Consider the following 21,050-nt stretch of genomic DNA (forward strand, 5'->3'; position numbering starts at 1 on the left):
AGTTGCATTTTGGGTCCATTTTTTCCCACTGTGAAATGGTATATTGTGAGAAATGTCTTCCTGGGGAATGGTACATTCTGGGGAATTTCTTTCTGAGAAATGGCTTTCTGGGGAATAGTCTATAAGGGTCTCTTCATTTGTCTTGCTTACCATTCCCTTAACCCCTGCTTGTAATGAAATACAAATGTTATATGACGTTTGGCGCCTATTTTTGAAGTTTAACCCTTTCACGTTTATGGAGCTTATAGAGTACCATAATTTTAAACAGCTATAGCTTTTGGTTCACGTACATGGCACCCCTATCCTTTTTGCATTGACCTGACATGAGTCAACATCTCAGCGGCACACAAATTATGGGCCCCACTGACAATTCAGATTGTTCTGCTCGTTCGGCTAGAAGCCCGAGCTGCACTAGATAGACACCACGTATATGGCACCCCTATCCCATTTGTATTGAACTGACATAAGTTAACATCTCAGCGGGCACACAAATTATGGGCCCCACTGACAGTTCAAATTGTTCTGCTTGTTTTGCTCGAAGCTCGACCTGCACTATTCAGACACGGCACGGCATGCCTAAATCATTAGATGTTTGATAAAAAGTTTAAATATTGCACTGCCAATTGATGAAAAGTGTTGTTTTGGACATGTCGGTGAATAACAAAAACTTTTCACCATGATTCACCAACAAATTAAACGAACTCGAGTATCACAAAATTGTGTCGAATGAAATTGATTCTGTTTATTGTGGATCGACCCTAACGCGACGTTTTAGATGTTGGCATAGAAATCATGGCGGCGTAGCAGATACCTGATAGACACGGTACGGTGTGACTCAATCTTTAGATGTTTGTTAAAAAGTGAATATAGGGGAAGATGGGGTAAAACGCACCCCCGGGGCAAAATGCACACCTTGATTATATCGAAAACAGCTGTAAATTTCTAGAAAACGTCGACACCAGTCGGAAGTCCGTCATAGTAAACATATACTGTCAAAGTTTGATAACCGTACATCAATAGCAGCTCGAGAAATAAACAAATAACAATAACGTGCTCTTCCATGTAATTATTGTGGCTCGTGCAACAAGGATTTTCCGCTCTTATAAATACTATAAAGAACGGTAGTGACACGTCACTGTTTCGTCAGGATGTTATCGTTACAGTTGAAAACTGGAAGACGACAATTGTTTTTTCTCGTGTTCAGTACTAATTGGGTCATTAAATGAAGAATAAAATTCCTATTTTATTACAAAAACCAATGAGCATCTTTCTAAATATGACAATGTATAAGTTGAGCTTCAGAATAATTTTTAATTGATTTTCTACAAACATGTAAACACGTCCTAATTTGACACTATCGGTCTTCCTCGACATTGAATTTATCCCCGTGGGTTAGCATTTTTGACAGATATCACAGCAAAAGGATAGCGATCAAGGTAGTTCAATGGAATTCAATAATTCAAATTTTTTTAAACATTTTTATCTATTTTACGTACAAAAAAGCGAAAAAAAATCGACAACGTATCTTTACAACAAGAGAAAATACGACTGTGTCTGGTTGGATTTTCCAGTCATCAGCTGCAATCAGAATAAGTTTAATACCTTTGTCGTGTGCCCATTCACACATTCCGTACGTTAAAATGTTCCGCACCGTGTACGTGTGTGCGGATGCCTCCATTTAACTGCATGCAATTTTGACGATTTTGACGTACTGTACCGCTGGCGGAAGCTTGACGTATCGTGTAAATTGTACTTTAAAGAGCGACGAGTTGGTGAATAGATTTTTCTACGGCTCATGTACGTACACGTCACATGACACAAATACTACATCACAAGCTAGTGGAAAATAATAAACAAAGACGGCAAAAGTAAATAGGTTTGTTTTCAACCAGAAAACTGCATTAATGTTCGTGAGACCAGTCGACAAGAACTCAATGCATTCATGAATAGGAGAGACCGGGGCTAGTTGGCGGTATTTTCAGTTTTCATATTTTACCTCTTTGATTTAGGAAGATCTTGCAAAATAGATTACGTTATATTATTAAAGGGTAGACTGTTGGAAACATCCCTGAATTTTATCAGTGTTTGTTGCATTGTGTTTGTTTTTATAGACAAAAATAAGTGACGCGGAAAACCCGCCAACTTACCCCGACCCCGGGGTCAGTTGGCGGAATGTGTGGATACGCTCAAAAATAGCAATCAAACGGAAATTCAATTACTTCAGGAGTCCTTACTGAACGTGCTGAATGTCTTTTCAAGAAAACTGTATATTAACCGACATTTGCTATTATATTTCAGTCTCAGTACCCCGGCATTTTGACTTCGACGCGTACTCCATACTCGAAAGCAAATCTTCGAAATTCTTCAGTCGATTGGCCGAAATAAATGTCCCCCGCATTGACGAGATACACAAGAAAAAGATTTTCTTACTTTGAAGTGAATTCCGGCAAATAAAATTTTTGATGACTATTTTTGTACTGTAAACACTGAGAACTGACATACAAGTAAAATTTTCAACTTGTGTAAGAAATTAAACTGTCGCTTTGAAATGACAACAAGTAGCAACTTGCCACTGGTCGGCGCTTCGATCGGCCAGCAATCGCTATACGGGACTTGTATGCAAACTTGGATACAAAAAAACTACAAATTACTTTTGTGTATGGATAGGTGTAATATCTATACGGATACTGAAAGCTCTTTTCGCGCACTATCGAAAAATATAATCATTCGGGAAATAGATTGAAAATCACCCTAAATATTACAAAGTGTTTAAAATTTAGAAAATTTTCTTTGTATGGTCGAAAACACAAAATCGTTCACAACATCTGCAAAACAATATGTTTTGCAAAAAAACACATTGGATAATGGGTTTCACATAACTTGAGGTACACAACGAGAGGTAGCGCTATATGTTTAATAGAAACGGATAAAAAGGGATTCTGCCAACTTACCCCAACCGCCAACTAGCCCCGGTCTCCCCTACTGAATGTTGTTTTCGTTTTCTCTCTCTCCACAGTATCGAACGAGGACCTGTTAGAACTTGAATCTCTGTTCGGTCAACCCCTTCTGGGACGGGCGTTGAACTTAGTGTACAGCAATACACCCATTAAACTGTATCGCACCCCAAACAGCGTTTTACAGCTGCTTGAAGTACCCGGTTCCAAGATTGACGTGGTTTACAAGATCTATCCGGGAATTAATTTCTGTACCTGTGAATCGTATCGCTATTGGGTGATAAAACATCGACAACAAGCCACCTGCAAGCACGTGTTGGCCACACAATTGGCGCAACCCTTAGGGCGGATCAGGGAGGAAATCGTTACGGATAAAGCTTACATTGAGTTGAAGGCTGAGCTGATCAAGCAACGGCTCCGTTCTGTGCAAGCATCGAATACAAGCACAGGCGAAGGATCGTCGAAGCATTGACGAGAAGGATAATCTTAGATGCTAAATACGAAACCGCTTTACAGTAAGGGAATTATCCGCGATCGAAAGATGCTTACCCAGTCACAGTTTTCGCAGGTTAAATTCTCAGCTATACTGAACAACTATGTCACGTTCTATAACGTTGCAAAGGCAATCAATTTTGTGGATGTAAGTTGTATTTTCTTGATGAAGACTTCTACTTATTTATTTTATATTTTATTAGGTTGCAACAGTTCAACTAACCAACGATGGCATGAAAGTGGTGGTGGAGGATGCCAAAAGTGTTCAGGCAACAGCATACGTTATGAGAAACTGTTTTTCGGAGTACAAACTAGCACATGTCAAGCGTAAGCTGGGACCGGCCGATGTTACCGACGACGATGAACCGTCGACCAGTTTTGGGCTCAATTTGAAAGCGTTTACCGATTGCCTGAGCATGTTTCTCGAGAGCGAATATGATTCGCACATGAAAATGGTTCATAAGGGTGATGGGGCTCCGTTGGTTGCCATTCTTGAGCAAGGCGAGGACTATCTAATTACCGAATGTTCGGTTAAAACCATGGAATCACCGGAAGTTATGGATTTTGACTTCGACAAAGATAATGTTTGTAGCCAAGTTACTGTCAACGGCGCCTTATTTTTCGCGCTTCTTAGTGAACTGGATCGAAATTGCGATGAAATTGAGGTATTGCTGTCACCAGATAGTCCAAGTTTCAAACTCTCCACGTTTGGTGAACTTCATTCGGAGTCAAACATCGAGATTACCGATGACAGCGAAATGTTAATCTCTTTTCAAAGCACCGAGACCACGAGCCATCGATACAAGTTTTCCCACTTCAAGCTGGTGATGGGGACATTGGCTTTAGCTTCAAAAGTTTCACTACGTACGAATAAGGACGGTCTTCTCGGAATGCAGGTAATGATCGAAATTTCCGATAGTTCCCAGCTTTTTGTCGAGTACTTCATTGTGCCACTTTGCGAATCGAATCAGAACAATTTGCCTGAATCGGAGCGTTCTGAAACGAGCGAAATGCTGGACGAGTAATTTGTTAAACCGTTTCAGGATTTGCACAGCCTTATTTCATGTAAGTCATATTTGGCATGTTCCATGAATTCGGGTAAATCATACTAGGAGAAAATTATGCATCACGTAACGAAACAATTTTTGCTGTGAACGCTTGTTTGAAAAAGTCGTTTCGTCTTGATTGCACTTAGAAGTCCTAGTTTCATTTGAATTGTACATACATTTTTAACTATGGCTAAAATCTCTAAATATCAAACAAATCTTTTTACCTTATTTGAAGAATTAATGTACATGGGCGTTTAAATTGTCAAATTTTTATTCTGAACTCAAATTGCTTCTTTAAAATCTAACGAACGACGACAAATGCAGTTTATTGAGCAGTCAGGAAATATAAGTATATTCTTTCTTTGTACACTCTTGTAAAATAGTGTTTATTAAATACTTCGAAAGCAAAATCAGCAAACGTTCAAGCTATGATCTTCGACCCCGATAGTCATTTCGTCTTTGATGGCCACCCCCACCTCCTCCTCGTCCACCATGGTGGTTACTACCACGATCCCGTGAGAACATTTGTGTTTCGTTTCTATCCCTTGAGAACGATTGGTTATCCCCTCTAGAATAAGGCTTCTGATGCTGGTGCTGTTGATGATGTGACCGACCATCATTTCGATTCATTTTGTTTTGCAGTTGATTTTGTTGCAGTTGTCCTAATCCTGCCAGTACTTGCGGGTTCATTTGAGCCATCATACCCATCATTTTATTAACAGCTCCCGGACTCATAGTAGCCATAGCAAACATTCCACTTCCCTCGCCCTGACCTGCTTGCTGGTTCTGGTGTTGCTGTTGCTGGCCCCGCTGATTCATCCTCGGCGACGCCGAAGAATTCGCTCCGTTTTTGCTCTTTTTGTGCAGTGTAAGCGGTCTCTGAAAAAGCTTCGTACCTTCGAAAATATCAATGGCGTATTCTACCGAGGCGGCATGGGCGTAGGTGATGAATGCGTAGGATCGTTGCCGTTTGTCATTGTCCTTCGGAATTTTTACCATCTCCACCGGGCCGGCCTATAATGTTCCAGATTTATAAATGAGATCTCATTGCCAGCGATCACTCGAACATTACCTGAACAAACAGTTCATATAGTAGTTCTTCCGTGACCTTTTCCGAAAGATTCCCGCACCATAACGTTCGTTCGTCTTCTTCACTCATAGCAATCAGCATTCGATGGGCTCGAAATTCTTATTTGCCGAAACTCTAGTTACTAAACGCTTGTTTCTCTTTGGATGTAGATCATGTAGATACAATACAAACCAAAACACGAATCGAGATTCTGAAGTTCAAGAAACACTACAAATTAAACAGATACAGCGAGTAACAGAGATGCCAGGTACTTTTTTCAAATGTCTGCAACAATAATTTTAAATGTCTGGGAAGAACAAAAATGTCAGGAAAGCTAGTGTAACCAAAAGCCTTTATATTCAAAAATCTGCAAATATCTGCAACAAAACTAAAAAATCTGCAAATATCTGCAACCAAACTAGAAAATCTGCAAATATCTGCGTCATCGAAAAAATCTGCAGCTTAAATTAAAAGTCTGCGAATTTGCAGACTTGTCTGCAAATCTGGCATCTCTGGCGAGTAAACTCGAAGCTGTCAAATCGTTTTGCGATGTTTTTAGCGCAAGGTGGCCAAATCTATTATTTAGTTGCAGTTTGAAAAAGTTGAAAGTTATATACGACGTCGGCGTAAGCCAGCGATCAAAATTCTGTGGTATTCGTTATTCGACTAACACAATGCACAGCAATCAACGAAAGGGAAACCCTGGGACGGGACGTGCAAAGTGAAAAAAAGCAAATGTCACCGCGAACCGGCAATGGCCTGTCATTGCGAACCGGACCTATCTTGACGATTTTCATTTTCTTGAAAGCAATAACGTCTGGGCAGTATCGTTATTCCTGGCAAAGTCTATGACGTATTAAAAACAAAATTTTTGCATTTATAAAATTTGTTTTGAATCTATATTTATATGCCTTTGTTAAAAAACCTTTACATATATTTTGAGGTGGAAAGAAGTTTCTATTGCTATCAGAATGCGTTAAAGAAGATATTTTTTCTATCCGCACTGCTCCCGGTATATTGGCAATTAATAAAAAGAATAAATATTCCAAATAATTGATTTTGTTACTATGTTTTAATTGCCGCAAGGTTCTACTGTATCGATTTTGTTGGTTATTTTCGGCTAATTTGAGACTAAGAGAAATGAAAGCAATGAAATTGAAAGACGGTTAGGTATTCTAGAACGAATCAGTTATAAACTTAGAACGGAAAACTAGGACTAGGCAGGCTCATATGGACATGATCGAAAGGAAATGTGAAGAATTCTTTGCCTTCTGCTAAGTAGGAGTTGGGCGTTGCACCCAAGTCTACCGCATGGTCTACGGTAGAACATAACTCATCATCATGTTTTACCGCCGACGCCGGTAAAACATGATGATGTGCCACTTTTCGTTTAATTGATTTTACGCTGCTGTAATTGTGCATCAATTATATAAAAGCTCAATAATGAAATTGCCACAAAACTAAGAAAGTTAAGAATTTGGTATCAAAAAATATATTCCAGGCTATTTTAGGATGCATTTATTAGATTGTTACAATTGTTGCTTTATTATATAGATTTTTATGAAAAAAAAATATTTTGAAAAAATATTACTTTATTTTCTAACAAACAAATAATTCCATTCGTGAGTTTGATCACCTTAGCGACCGACAAAGGCATATTTATATTAGACAGTGAAAAATTAATGCCGAATATATTCATTGAAAATTTTGAGGAGTATTTTTTGAATTATCAGTGAGATAATTATTTCATAAAATTAGTTAAACACTATGAAAAACTTGCCATCACCTTGTGTGAATAAGATTGGAGATTGTCAGATAAATAAATTGTAGATTGAATCATTTTTAAGTAGTAATTATACAATATTTTATTAATTTATTCTTTTGTTGATATTTTAATTCATTAAATAATAATAAAAATAATTAAATAAAATTCATATTTTGTTTGCTGCCACCGAATGATCGGCACCTGATAGATCACAACCCAAGCAGCATTCAAAGTTTTGTAGCACGCTACAAGGGTAATCTAAGTTTTATGAGTGGCTATAAAACTACCATAAAACTTCAAATGTTACCAGGGAAGGAAGCTATGCCGATGTCAAAAACCTATGCTGGGAATAGGAAATAACGGTTAGATATGTTTTCTATAACATGCAGTCAAATTCCCGAATTTCGCTACTAATCACATGGCTGCACTGATTATATACTGTGTCCGGCAGAGTTGAAAATATTCAAATTCATTGAATTAAAATTGATCATATTCAGCCGCACGCAGCTGAAAACGTTAAACGAACAAACCGGCCATTTATCCATGCAGTTTTTCATTCGGTTCCGATTATTACACGAAGTGATCGTACAGCAACGAATCAAATGCATCAAAGTAGGCCATGGCACAATGTAAGCAATGATGATTGTTGTTTCATATGCTTTATAGGCATATGAACATTTTTTCTATTCTAATATTTTTTTCTATTCGAATCGCAACAGGTTCATTTTCAGCCGTCAAATAAGAGCTTCGATTATTGTCGCCGATACCCCTTGTTGTGGCGCGTCACTGGTGAACCATATGTCCTATCCCTCGCTAACCTAACATCACGACCAGGCAGTGCGAGCGCTTTGACAGATGATCAACATAATTAGTCAGCAGAATTGATAGCGAAGTGACAAAAGTAATCCAACTCACGTTTTTCCGTACAATCACAGTTCTGTCGCGAGTTGTAATTAAATTAATAGTAGTTATTATACGTTGCACTATATTAGCCACACAAGTGGAAACCTAATTAAAAAGCAGAGACTAGAAAGTGAATTCAGGTATGAAATTACAAACTAATACTTACCTAGATTTATTACTTACCACTAAAACCTAACCTAAACTTACCGTTAACCTTTGTAGAATACACTGTAAAAATACACTGTAAAACAGGAACCTGAAAAGATAGGGAAACACTGTAAATGTAAGCAAACACACATACAAATACTTACCAATTACCACTAATGAAATTCAATAAATTACAGCCTTTTAGCTGTGCAGTAAACAACTAAAAGAACGGTGTTTGTTCCGACTTCGGGAACATTCTAAAAGGATTTACATCCTAAGTTGGATGATTGATTGCTACCCAAGGGCGTGACACTCTTTTATAAAAATATTTCGCCTCATTTTATATTTTTTATATCCCCTTATATTTATTTATAATTGTCTATAAAAGTTATAACTATATTCGAAGCGTTGAAAGTTCGAAAAAAATTCGAACAGCCGTTACCATAGTAGCCTTAGTTACGCGTGTGATTAAAAACAATGAAAAAAATGGTGTCGTATCAACAAGATATGGTAAGTACCCGAATATGTATAGGTAATTCTGGCTGGTTCTAATTAGTATTCGTTCCAGTGACACAATCGATGCTAATTAGAACCGGTTTTGTCACTTGAGACGCGTGCTAACTGAAGCCAGAAGGACTTGCGGCTCATTTTCCGGTTGGTAGTGGGTGCTACTATTTTCACCTGCAGTGGTGGTTCAGTAAAATCGTAACCAGACACAAAAATGCATCTTTGTAAAATCCCAATCTTGTTCTCTACCAGTTAATTGCCCCAAAATATTTGTTTTAAAGCGGCCCTTATACGTTCAATATTTACCAGTATTGACGATATTGTTACAATATTTCAGTCCCGTTTGAAATCCACATCGTCAATAATTTTTTTTCCATTACACGTACAATACTTTTGTCAATACTCTACTTGACAAAAATATTGAACGTGTAAGGGCCGCTTAACACTAATAGTGATTCAATCATCCCAACCAAAATAGCCACTATTTCAGCGTCAATCACGAATATTACCCAGCAGCTGTAGCCATCATCCGATCAGTCGGTAACAAAAACGTTCTAACGGCGGTTCTGTCACAGGGTTTGATGTTAATTGTACAACCGTAACTAGATGACCATTGGCTAACAGCAGCAGCTCCATCAGCAATAACAAACTAGAATTGTCACCCAGATTCCGCAGCAGTACATACAGCAACATCACCTTTAGGTATAACAGTAACAGTATACAATACAAGAAGCGGGAGCATCGCAAGCAAAAGGAACCACTGTTCAGTTTGTGCAGCAAGTTCGCTCGACAGCAACAACGGGGTATAATCGGTCAACCGCAAACACGCAGCAAGGTGCTCGGAAGGAACTTTTTCTTTCGGTAAGTTTCACCCACAAATTTCTCTTCGTCAGTTGTTCATTTTAATATCAAAATGACTTTACCAATCTACAGAGCAAACATGTGATGGGAGCCAATCGTGTGTTATCCTCGGTTTTCTGTCACCCAAAATCCGCGGCTTAATCTGTCACCATTAAGCTGAACGAGAGCCAGTATTATTCGAAATGTGGATACTAGGTCATTAGTACATAAGCGACCCGTCCAGTACGGATACCCCTTACTGTACAAACGAAGAAGTCACGTCACGTTTATACTTATCAACCATAATCAACAGTGCAGCATACTTATTCCTGGTCGAAGACTTCGGCCATATGGAAAACGTGCTCCACCCGCAGCAAATATATTACAAGGCGTTACGCCATGGCAGAGGAGTGCGAAGTATTCAACTGCAGCAGGAGAAAGTCCGCTAACCGAAACTAGTCCTGTCAGCAACTAATTAGTTATAATGGCTCTGTAAAAAAACTAATTGCGCGCAACAGACAAACGCAGGTGTCAAAACATTTGATCAGCACATTGGAAGCTTGGTTCGCAACATCATCCCGGGTGTCAGAAACACTGTCACATGATGATTAAGACGTAGGACATCAGTACTGGTAATAGTAACAAGCATAGCTAACTTGACAGATTGACTACTTTTCGTACATTCACTATTTTTTTTCAGTACAATGCAGCTCTCTAATCAAAAGGCTGGCACACAATATTGGAAGCAAACAAATCAGTTACAACAATCTCGGTTTATCATTAATCATATTTTAACTAAAAAAATATTTATTTGAAACATGACCTCCAAAATGCATTTAATGCCTTGTGTCGAAACAATCGTTGCTGATTTTTTTCTCCTCAGCAGCAGCAACGCATCCCTTTTGCCAACATCATCGTCATCGCTATCAGTATAAACTATTCGTTTGTTTGATAGCCTGCTTCCGGACATTGCCGCACTATTGGCCGTTTTGAATCTGAAACTGAACAGCCCTTGCTGATTTTTCTGGATATGCCTCTACTGCGTCTACTATCTGTTCAATTTTAGTCTGTTTTTCTGGACTCGGACCCATTGATTCGTCAGCGCTATCATCGTAAAGAATTCTCCTTGATTTGTAACTATTGTTCGTAGTACTCTCGGCTTGAAGATTGGAGCCTCCACCAAAGGACGCATCACAACCATTTATTACTGACGTTTCCAATGCAGCAATTTCATCCAAATCGAAATCTGCTTCCTCGTCATCAATGCTGTTACAATCGGTCATTTGGAGTTTCTGATCCTCTTTCATACTGTTGATTGCTTCCTCTAACTTACGATCAATTTGCACGAAGCTGTTATCTCCGAAAGATAATTCCTCGTCTTCATCACCCCAAATATTATTTGCGGGTGGATCGGGTTTTACTGTAGGCGCTGGAGCAATATCATCTTTCAACTGAGCATGTAGCGATTGTAGTTGTTGCCTTACGTGAACATATGTCAGTGCCAATTTGATTTGATCGAATGTAACATGTGGGAGGTATTGATTGGAAGATTCGGTTTGATGTGCTCAAACCTGGCTTTGAAAGTCCGATATTGTATCATACAGTGGTTACACTTGAACCTGCGAATCAAAGTGGACTATTCATTTGTATTCCATTCTTGAAAATGGTAGATTATATCAGTTTTTCGTGTTATCAAAAGAATACTTACAAATCGTAGCGATTTGAATATCTTGGTTGTTGGTTTCATAGACAGTTTCCGGTTTGATGTTTCGTACCATTTTTTCGCCTTCGGAATAGTTGAGATGAGTCATGTAAATCAGAACAAATGATTATATCATTTGGCAATTTAATTTTGTTCAAAAATCCTTCTCTTTCTAACAAAACGGTTAGCGCTTTCTATCAGTCCTCATCTCGTAACTTTCCGACACCGTGAAGGGATTTTTAAGGTAATAATCATTTAGTTTTTTGCCTTTGGAGCCGCGCAGCAGCACGATCAGCAACGTAATACCTGTACCACCACCGAAGGCTTTGATAGCTTTTAACAAATGTTCCGTGTCTTTACTAAAATCATAATTGCCGTTCTCGTCGATCCCTTCGTATCGCTTGCTGTCTCTTACTCCACTAAGGCGCTAATCGTCCGTTCACATTTGTCACAGCAATGCTTGCGAGGTTCGACTTTAACATTGTCTCCTTCAAAATATCAGGATAAACCGCCGTCTGCAGTCTCTTGTGTCCAAATATTTGTGTATCTTCTTCGACAAAGCTTCCAAATTCTTCTGGTAGATCATGTGTGTTGAAATCAGCACGACTCCAAAACATAATACGCTTGGATGGTTCACTATCCCGGCCAGCTGTACCAGCTTTCAAATAACTTTCTAAATCCTTCGACGCACCGTAGTGAATGACCGCCTAACATCCGATTTGTCGATTCCCATTCCGAAAGCTATCGTAGCCACAATAATCCGAATGCGGCCTCTAACAAAGCTGATTTTTAAATTTTAGTTATGCACTTGATTTCAATGTAAACAATAAAGTGACAACTCTCACAAATTCACCGCACACTGAGAATAAGTTCGAAAACAAGTTCGAAAGTTGTATAAATATAAGCTGTCTATAAAATTATAATGCTATTCTATAATCGTCTATAAATCTACAAAAACAGTATAATTGTATAATAATTTATAAGTTATTAGAAGTGTCACGCCCCTTGTTGCTACCCTTGGAAGTTCCTCCAACCGATATCCTATAACCGGGAAAAGATACACCGCCGGGAAACGAGCCAATCTATAAGGTTTGAGAGTGCATTGGTTTTGATCGTTTGAGTAGAACTGTTGACAATTAGTTCCGTCATTCAGTCGCGAGTCCCGTATAGTTTCCCAACCGGGCTGGTGTAAATTAACACAGTTGAGTTGCTCCGTTTCTCGAGATGTCAGAAGAACGTGACAATACGAAACCGGAAGGCAATGACAGGCACTGTAAAAGGTGCGACCGTGCCGATGCGGATGACGATATGGTGTGTTGCGATATGTGCGAGTCGTGGATCCATTTCCAGTGCGCCGGTGTCAGCGAATCCATTGCTGAACCGGATAGAAGTTTTAAGTGTAGCAATTGTCTGGCAGACTGGGATGGTGCGTCGAAGTCGGGTGTGTCATTCAACGAGTCATCCGTCAGCAAGAGCAGTCGAGCGTCGCAGAGGTTGCATCTCAGTTTACAACTTCTAGAAGAGCAACGGAAGCTGAAAAAGATGCGTGCGGAAGAAGAAATTAAAACCAGGAAAATGGAAGAAGCAGCCAAATTGAAGGAAATCGAAGAGGAACAGGAATACTTGAAGCAGAGATACGATTTGCTGTTGCAAATCGGCGATGAAAATGATTCGGCAAGTAGGAAAAGCGGGGTCAGTGTCAAAAAGAAGCGCGAAAAGATGGAGAACTGGCTTAATAAGGGAGCACAAGTGGACGAGGTTGGTAAGTTGAAACCAACAGCGTCTGAACAGAAAGCTACCCTGTCAGTACCGGCTGTTAGCAAACAGGATCGCGTAGTAGTAGTACCAACAACAACAATCTCTGTTTCGAACAAGCTTGCTTCCTTGAATTCGGATAAGCTTCATCCTGATCCGACTATTCCAGTTCCTGGTGGGAGTGTCAGTGCTTTGACTAAATCTTTCGAGTCGTTGGTCGTATCGATGCCAGAAAAAGCGACCTCTACAGTTCCAGGAATAACAGGGGATGCAGTAGGTGGAAGTGTAGTCACGTCGGACTTCCACGCGCCGACGAGTGCTGCATCGACAATCGGGCCCATGTTGACAGTTCCTAAAGTGACTCTTGCAGGAGTTCGAAATTCTCTGGTTTGTCCTGGTACAGCACCGGTTTACTCGTACCCAGGAACGACCGTCACACTGTCGAGTGTAGCCGAGAGGGTTCCGGCGATGCCGTATGTTTCTAGTAGTTTTTATGGAAACCAGGAACAGTATCTGACTACAGTCGCGTACAGTTCGTCACAGTTGCCAACTTCGATTAATACCGATCCACTATATATCGTTCCAAAGAATCCTCTTGTCTCTTCTGCTGGCCAGTGGCAGTATGACGGTGTCGTACCACGGAATCCAATCTTAATACCAAACTCCAGAATTTCAAATAATGTAAATATACACACTGAGTATCCGAATCCGCTTCCACCGACAAGTGTTCCGTATCCCGGGCTGAGGCCGGAAATCGTACCCTCGATAGTACCACCATCTTTAGGATTCCACGGGAATGGGAACAGTCTTTCGGCCAGTGTAGGGCCAAATAGTGCGCAATTAGCAGCTCGACAAGTAATGCCACGCGAATTGCCGAGGTCTAGCGGGGATCCTCAGGATTGGCCTATGTTCCACAGTTCTTTCAAAAACACGACGGAGGTCTGCGGATATTCCGACGCTGAAAATCTAGCCAGATTACAGCGTAGTTTGGGAGGGGCAGCACTGGAAGCAGTTAGAAGTCGCTTACTCCTGCCAGCATCTGTACCCTACGTGATGGAAACGCTACATAAGCTGTATGGTAGACCAGAGATTTTAATAAGTTCTCTTCTGAAGAAGGTGAGAAATGTTCCGCCGCCAAAGTCGGATAACCTGAGCTCGATCGTTGCCTACGGATTGGCAATTCAAAATCTTGTCGATCATATCATTCTGTCTGATCAGCAAGCACATTTGTGGAATCCAATGTTGCTCCAGGAGTTGATCGATAAATTACCCACCTCACTGAAGATGCAATGGGGTACATTCAAGCAAGCGTTTGCGAACGTCAACTTGGCGACATTCAACAGTTTCATGTCGGGATTAGTAAATCTGGCTTCCGAGTTGAGTATCGATGTGAGTTCTGTCCAGAACTACCACCAGCCACAGAGAGCGGAGAAGTCAAAGCCGAAGGAGAAGCTTTTCACTCATGCGAACGAACCACCAAGCGTATCGAAGGAGTTTGCGATAAAAGGACATACGTCAAAAGCGTGCTCCTATTGTGAGGAAGACAGTCATCTGATCCTAAACTGTCCTCGCTTTAAATCATTGGACATCGGAGGCCGATGGAAGGTGATGCGGCAGAAAAACCTATGTCGACTGTGTTTAATCCCGCATAGTAAATGGCCGTGTCGTTCAAAAAAGGAATGCGGGGTAAACGGGTGCCGCGTTCGACATCATATGCTGCTGCATAGTAATCGTAGCGATACTTCCGACGGTTCAAGGTCTGGAGAGATTGTTCACCAAAATCACCATTCTACGAAATCATTTTCACTGTTCCGCTACCTGCCAGTAACACTGTACGGAGACGGGAAACAAGTAGAAACATTCGTATTCTTGGACGATGGGTCGTCATGTACACTACTCGAGGAAGGAATCGCAGCACAGTTGGGCATAGAAGGTGAACCTGATAACCTGTGGTTGAGTTGGACCGGCAAGATTAGCAGGCACGAGAAGACTTCAAAGCGAATGAGCGTGAAAATATCCGGTAATGGACATAGGGAAACGTTTCAACTAGCCAACGTACGCACGGTGCGGGAATTAGGCCTTCCAAGTCAAACGTTGGACTATACAGAGCTGTCGAATACGTACCCGCATCTTCAAGGCCTTCCTGTGGCCAGTTACACCGATGCAAAGCCCGGCATGATCATCGGACTTGAACATGTACGGTTGTTAACAAGTTTGAAGACCCGTGAAGGCAGCAGCAACGAACCAGTAGCAGCTAAGACTCGGCTTGGTTGGTGCGTGTACGGGAGAAATAACGGAACTGAAGGTTCAATTGAACAAGTGCACGTCCATACTTGCGGAGAGATAACGAATAGCGACCTACACGATTCAATGCGAAAGTTCTTCGCAGTTGAAGATGCTGCTTCCGTGCAGCAGTTGGAATCCGAGGAGGACAAGCGAGCACGCAGTATTCTTGAGGCAACTACGGTACGAAAGGGAAGTCGAATGGAGACGGGTTTGCTTTGGCGAAAAGAAGACGTGAACTTCCCGGATAGCTACCAAATGGCGATCAGCCGTTTGAAAGGTTTGGAGAAACGACTGGCGAAAGATCCCGAGCTGCGTAAGAAAGTCAACGAGCAAATTGAGAGCTACGAACAGAAGCAGTACGTCTGCAAAGTATCATCGGCAGAGATGGCGAACGCAAACCCTCGGCGAGTGTGGTACCTCCCGTTAGGGGTGGTGACGAATCCCAAGAAACCAAACAAAATCCGACTGGTGTGGGATGCGGCCGCGAAGGCTTGTGGAGTTGCTTTCAACGACATGCTTCTCAAGGGCCCGGATCTACTCGTATCGCTAGTGAACGTCTTGTTGCGATTCAGGGAAGGCAAGATAGCAGTATGCTCCGATATCCGAGAGATGTTCCTGAGAATTCTTATCCGGGAGGAAGACAAGTGGTCACAGTGCTTTGTATGGCGTAGCTGTCCGTCGGATGAAGTTCAGATATACACAATCAACGTCGCTATGTTCGGGGCAACCAGTTCCCCGTGCACGGCTCAGTTCGTGAAGAACAAAAATGCTCTCGAATACGCGCAATCATACCCCAGAGCGGTAAACGCAATCATCTACAACCATTACGTGGATGATTTCCTTGACAGTGTCAACTCGGTAGAAGAAGCAGTACAGCTTGTCAAACAAGTGCAGTTTATCCACGCAGCAGCGGGGTTCGAATTCGGCAAAATTATGTCCAACTCGCAGGAGGTTCTTGATCGTCTTGGGGAAACTAGTTCGCCGGACAGTAAGTCACTAGTATTGGACAACGATCACACGTATGAGCGCGTCTTAGGTGTAGTGTGGGTTCCATCAGCGGATCACTTCACCTTCGACCGATATGGGGTCGTAGACGTTTTGGGCAGTGACCAAACAGTTCCAACGAAGAGACAGGTGCTACGAATCGTGATGAAGCTGATGAACCCTTTGGGATTTGTGGCGCATTTCGTAGTACAGGGAAAAATCTTAATGCAAGAGATTTGGAGAACGGGAACAAATTGGGACGAGCCCATATCAGAGCAACTGTATGATCTGTGGAGTAGGTGGATCGAGCTGTACGAGACGATTGATGAAGTGCAAGTACCGCGTTGCTTCTTCGAGAATTCTACAACGCCAGAGGTGGACGAAATCGAGATTCACGTGTTCACGGATGCTAGCGTAGCGGCATGCGCGTGTGTAGTGTATCTGAGGATGGCAAACAGCGGCGGTAGTTGGTGTTCGCTAGTAGCAGCAAAAACTAAAGTCGCACCACTTCGTGCGCTCTCCATCCCGCGCTTGGAGCTACAAGCTGCTATGATGGGAGCACGATTGCTGCACAACGTTTGTTCGGCACTCACTCTCAACATACATAAACGCTACCTGTGGACGGACTCCAGTACAGTTCTGGCGTGGCTTCGCTCGGACAGTCGCCGATATCACCAGTTCGTCTCATTCCGAGTCGGCGAAATTCTTTCACTCACCAGCGTAGATGAGTGGTACCACGTACCTTCGAAGCTCAACGTAGCGGATGATGCCACCAAGTGGAATTCAGGACCATCGTTTGATCCGAATAGTCGCTGGTTTCAAGGCGGGTTCCTACGAAATGCGAAAGACCAGTGGCCAAAGCAATCAAACAAGGTAGATGAAGTAGATGCGTCAATCGAAGAAATACAAATGGTAGCTGTACATCTGACGTCGGAGGAGATCGTAGACATCGAACGCTTTTCAAATTGGAATCGTTTAGTTCGAACGATGGCCTACGTTCATCGGGCGATAAGAAGCTGGAAGCAGATTGGGAATAGTAAACACCGAAGACAAAATCCAGATCAAGAGGATTTCGTAAAGGCAGAAGAAACCCTTTGGCGTCAGGCTCAATCGCAGGCATACAGTGAAGAGATTCATCAACTAAAAATCGATGGCAGCGTTGACAAACGGAGTTCACTGCGTTCGCTGCTCCCTTTTTCCGACGAGCACGGAGTCATGCGGGTACGAGGTCGGATTGGAAACGCGCCGCATATTCCGTACGCGGCAAAGTATCCCGTAGTATTGCCGAGGGAACATCGCATAACTTTTCTTCTGGTGAATTACTACCACCAACGGTTCCTTCACGCCAACGGAGAAACTGTGTACAACGAACTACGCCAGAAGTTTTACATTCCGAAGCTTCGAATGCTAATACGTAAAGTTGGCAGGAGTTGTCAGTACTGTAAGGTACAGAAAGCTGTTCCAGTGCCGCCGCAGATGGCGCCACTTCCGAAGGAACGCCTAACCCCATTCGTCCGGCCGTTCACGTACGTTGGCGTCGACTACATGGGGCCCTTCGAAGTCAAAGTCGGCCGCAGTCTGGTGAAAAGATGGATCTGCTTGTTTACCTGTCTTACGGTACGGGCGGTTCATCTGGAGCTAGCACACAGTCTTTCAACATCGTCCTGCGTGATGGCCTTTAGGAGATTCGTGGCCCGACGGGGTGCGCCGCTGGAGGTTTTCTCCGATAATGGCACTAACTTTGTCGGAGCCAATCGCCAGCTGTCGGAAGAAAAACAGAAACTTGAAGAGATCGTCGTAGACTGCGCCAACACATTCACCAACGCACACACTCAGTGGCACTTCAACGTTCCTGCAGCCCCGCACATGGGGGGACCCTGGGAGCGCATGGTCAAGTCAGTGAAAGTCGCAATGAAAGCTGTTTCTGACAGTCCCCGTCATCCTAGCGACGAAGTATTAGAAACGATCATGCTGGAGGCCGAAGGTATTGTGAATTCGCGACCGTTAACCTATGTTCCCCTGGAAGCTGCAGATCAGGAGGCACTCACACCAAACCACTTCCTGTTACATGGGTCGAACGGAATCAAGCAACCAGCAAGCGAACCTGCGATCACAGGAAACGTTCTTCGGGACAGCTGGAAGCTGGCCCAGCACATTGGAAACGAATTCTGGCGAAGGTGGATCCGGGAATATCTCCCAATGTTGACACGGCGGGTGAAATGGTTCGATACCGTGAAGCCCCTGGAACCTGGCGATCTAGTCGTCATAGTCGACGAACATGCGAGGAACCGCTGGGAACGAGGACGCATCCTGGAAACCTTCCCGGATAAGTCCGGACAGGTGAGACGCGCAACAGTACAGACTAATAGAGGTGTGTTCGAGAGACCTGCTGTAAAGCTCGCTGTTCTGGACGTCGTAAGCTGTAACCAGAAGTCGGATGAAGCCGCTGCGGGACCGGTAATGGTTCACGGGTCGGGGGATGTCGCCGATACCCCTTGTTATGGCGCGTCACTGGTGAACCATATGTCCTATCCCTCGCTAACCTAACATCACGACCAGGCAGTGCGAGCGCTTTGACAGATGATCAACATAATTAGTCAGCAGAATTGATAGCGAAGTGACAAAAGTAATCCAACTCACGTTTTTCCGTACAATCACAGTTCTGTCGCGAGTTGTAATTAAATTAATAGTAGTTATTATACGTTGCACTATATTAGCCACACAAGTGGAAACCTAATTAAAAAGCAGAGACTAGAAAGTGAATTCAGGTATGAAATTACAAACTAATACTTACCTAGATTTATTACTTACCACTAAAACCTAACCTAAACTTACCGTTAACCTTTGTAGAATACACTGGAGTATCCTTCCACTGTAAAACAGGAACCTGAAAAGATAGGGAAACACTGTAAATGCAAGCAAACACACATACAAATACTTACCAATTACCACTAATGAAATTCAATAAATTACAGCCTTTTAGCTGTGCAGTAATCAACTAAAAGAACGGTGTTTGTTCCGACTTCGGGAACATTTTTACCTCTGGTGTCTAGTGTAATTATGGCGTAAATTACGTCAAGAATTCGTTGCACATTGTTTTTTTTTCACCGTAAGAGTTTAAATATTTTCAATTATCAACTTTCTAGAAATCCGTCTGTTTATCTCAACGATTTCTCTGACGTCATCGCAGAATTCGCGGAGTAGCAAGCTTCGCTTCTGAGAGCCGTGGTAACACACTTCTGTCAATTCAAAAACAGCCAACAAAGTTCTGTTAAATAATTATAGTTACCTGTCTCCGCGTTTCCCGCAGGGAGGAGTACAGAAAATCGAGAACTAGAAGCCCCTTTTCCTCTTATTTTGGGTTGCCATAGCAAAAATAACAACTGAATCAACTTATGAAACATTGCGTCTCTCGTTCAAATTTGTGGAAAATAATGTGTGCGTAGAAATTAGTTTAACTTTCTCAGCAGAAAGGTTATGCAATTGCTCTGTTTATATCAGACCGGTGAAATTGATTAATCGATTGCGATCTATTAGTCTATGACAAGACAAATTCAAAATTCTTGAAAACAGTTTTTTTTTTTTAATTTTCGGCTCTAGGTAAAAAGTAATGTCTCTAGATAAAAATAGGTACAAAACTCTACTACTTGAAAATTACGGATAATGAAGCTATAATCAGATTATTCATATGAATGATAACATAATTTATGTCATGTGAAAGCTACATCATTTTCCGTACATCATCGGCACAACTCTGTACCTCATGTGCACAGCTCTATCATTGACCTTTGCTTGAAATTATATTGTGAGCGAACTTTTCCTTGCAAAATAATAACAAAACCGAGAGGGAAAAAGAAGACCGTCTTCGCATGTCCCGTCCCAGGGGAAACCTATCAACAGCTGTGATTGGCAAACAATACACACGATGCACATTAATTGTCCACGTTGAAAATAAGAGTAAAATCTATTAGGGACCATCCATAAATGACGTAGCATAATATGGGGGAGGGGAGAGTTTTGTATTTTGTGATGATGTGTGACGTTAGGGGGGTAGGGGGTCTTGTCATGCTACGTAGCTTTTTTAACTATCATCGCATTTTATTTATTTTTAAATTTTGCGGGGATAAGGGGGGGGGGGGGGGGGTAGAGTTACCGTCAAGCTACGTAATTACCAGGGGGTATTTAGAAGATTGTGACGAAATGCTACGATGGGGGAGGGGAGTATTAAAAATCGCTCAAAAAATGCTACGTCATTTATGAATGGTCCCTTAGCGCAAATACAACGTGTAGATTTCTAACTGCAAACAGAATAATTTATGGATTGTCTCAAAGAGAATAAAGGAAAATAGACGAATAGAGTAAGCCAAATAAAAAAATACCTTATTAAAAAGTCCAATCGAGCATAATTCAATACTAATTCTTCAAGGGGCTGAAGTGATTTTTGTGAACAAATTTATTATTCCGCAGCCAAAGGTAATTTCAACAGAAATACACATTAACCCAAGCATTAACCCACATCTTCACCCTTCGTAGAAGCAATTTAAAATGTTTTCTGCGTTGAAAGCACATTATAAGAGAAATCAGTAAATTAAAAGTC

The 21,050-nt window shown here is 41.8% G+C and overlaps 4 protein-coding genes and 1 long non-coding RNA gene across 5 annotated transcripts in view; 4 read left to right on the forward strand and 1 right to left on the reverse strand.

The window, feature by feature from the left end:
- LOC131683858 (uncharacterized) overlaps window positions 1-3,426 on the forward strand; it is a 113,567-nt gene extending 110,141 nt beyond the window's left edge. Inside the window, exon 3 of the mRNA XM_058966216.1 lies at window positions 3,017-3,426. Coding sequence (XP_058822199.1) covers window positions 3,017-3,426 — 410 coding nt within the window. The remainder of the gene's footprint in view (window positions 1-3,016) is intronic.
- Window positions 3,427-3,444: 18 nt separating this feature from the next.
- Window positions 3,445-4,604, forward strand: LOC131683855 (cell cycle checkpoint protein RAD1). Its single transcript, XM_058966212.1, has 2 exons — window positions 3,445-3,594; window positions 3,650-4,604. Exons 1-2 carry the CDS (start codon window positions 3,445-3,447, stop codon window positions 4,469-4,471), a joined length of 972 nt encoding a protein of 323 aa, XP_058822195.1. The 3' UTR covers window positions 4,472-4,604.
- Window positions 4,605-4,748: 144 nt separating this feature from the next.
- LOC131683857 (RNA-binding protein 7) lies at window positions 4,749-5,814 on the reverse strand. Its single transcript, XM_058966215.1, has 2 exons — window positions 5,568-5,814; window positions 4,749-5,509 (listed from the first exon to the last, which is right to left on the reverse strand). Exons 1-2 carry the CDS (start codon window positions 5,664-5,666, stop codon window positions 4,922-4,924), a joined length of 687 nt encoding a protein of 228 aa, XP_058822198.1. The 5' UTR covers window positions 5,667-5,814; the 3' UTR covers window positions 4,749-4,921.
- Window positions 5,815-8,091: 2,277 nt separating this feature from the next.
- Window positions 8,092-10,499, forward strand: LOC131683861 (uncharacterized). Its single transcript, XR_009304579.1, has 6 exons — window positions 8,092-8,372; window positions 8,455-8,515; window positions 8,577-8,889; window positions 9,377-9,747; window positions 9,820-10,358; window positions 10,427-10,499. It is a non-coding gene; the product is annotated as an uncharacterized LOC131683861 (long non-coding RNA).
- Window positions 10,500-16,677: 6,178 nt separating this feature from the next.
- LOC131683862 (uncharacterized) lies at window positions 16,678-19,351 on the forward strand. The gene is made up of 2 exons (XM_058966220.1): window positions 16,678-19,221; window positions 19,304-19,351. Exon 1 carries the CDS (start codon window positions 16,679-16,681, stop codon window positions 18,998-19,000), a length of 2,322 nt encoding a protein of 773 aa, XP_058822203.1. The 5' UTR covers window position 16,678; the 3' UTR covers window positions 19,001-19,221; window positions 19,304-19,351.
- Window positions 19,352-21,050: the final 1,699 nt, after the last annotated feature.

Source organism: Topomyia yanbarensis, chromosome 2 (genome assembly GCF_030247195.1).
Source record: "Topomyia yanbarensis strain Yona2022 chromosome 2, ASM3024719v1, whole genome shotgun sequence".
NCBI lineage: Eukaryota > Metazoa > Arthropoda > Insecta > Diptera > Culicidae > Topomyia > Topomyia yanbarensis.

Excerpts from the sequence above, each read along its gene's own strand:
- LOC131683857 (XM_058966215.1), bottom strand. The coding sequence starts at position 5,666 with ATGCTGATTGCTATGAGTGAAGAAGACGAACGAACGTTATGGTGCGGG. Across the intron at positions 5,510-5,567 it reads TATATGAACTGTTTGTTCAG|GCCGGCCCGGTGGAGATGGT; the intron begins GTAATGTTCGAG and ends GGAACATTATAG.
- LOC131683855 (XM_058966212.1), top strand. The coding sequence starts at position 3,445 with ATGCTAAATACGAAACCGCTTTACAGTAAGGGAATTATCCGCGATCGA. Across the intron at positions 3,595-3,649 it reads AGGCAATCAATTTTGTGGAT|GTTGCAACAGTTCAACTAAC; the intron begins GTAAGTTGTATT and ends ATATTTTATTAG.
- LOC131683862 (XM_058966220.1), top strand. The coding sequence starts at position 16,679 with ATGCAAGAGATTTGGAGAACGGGAACAAATTGGGACGAGCCCATATCA.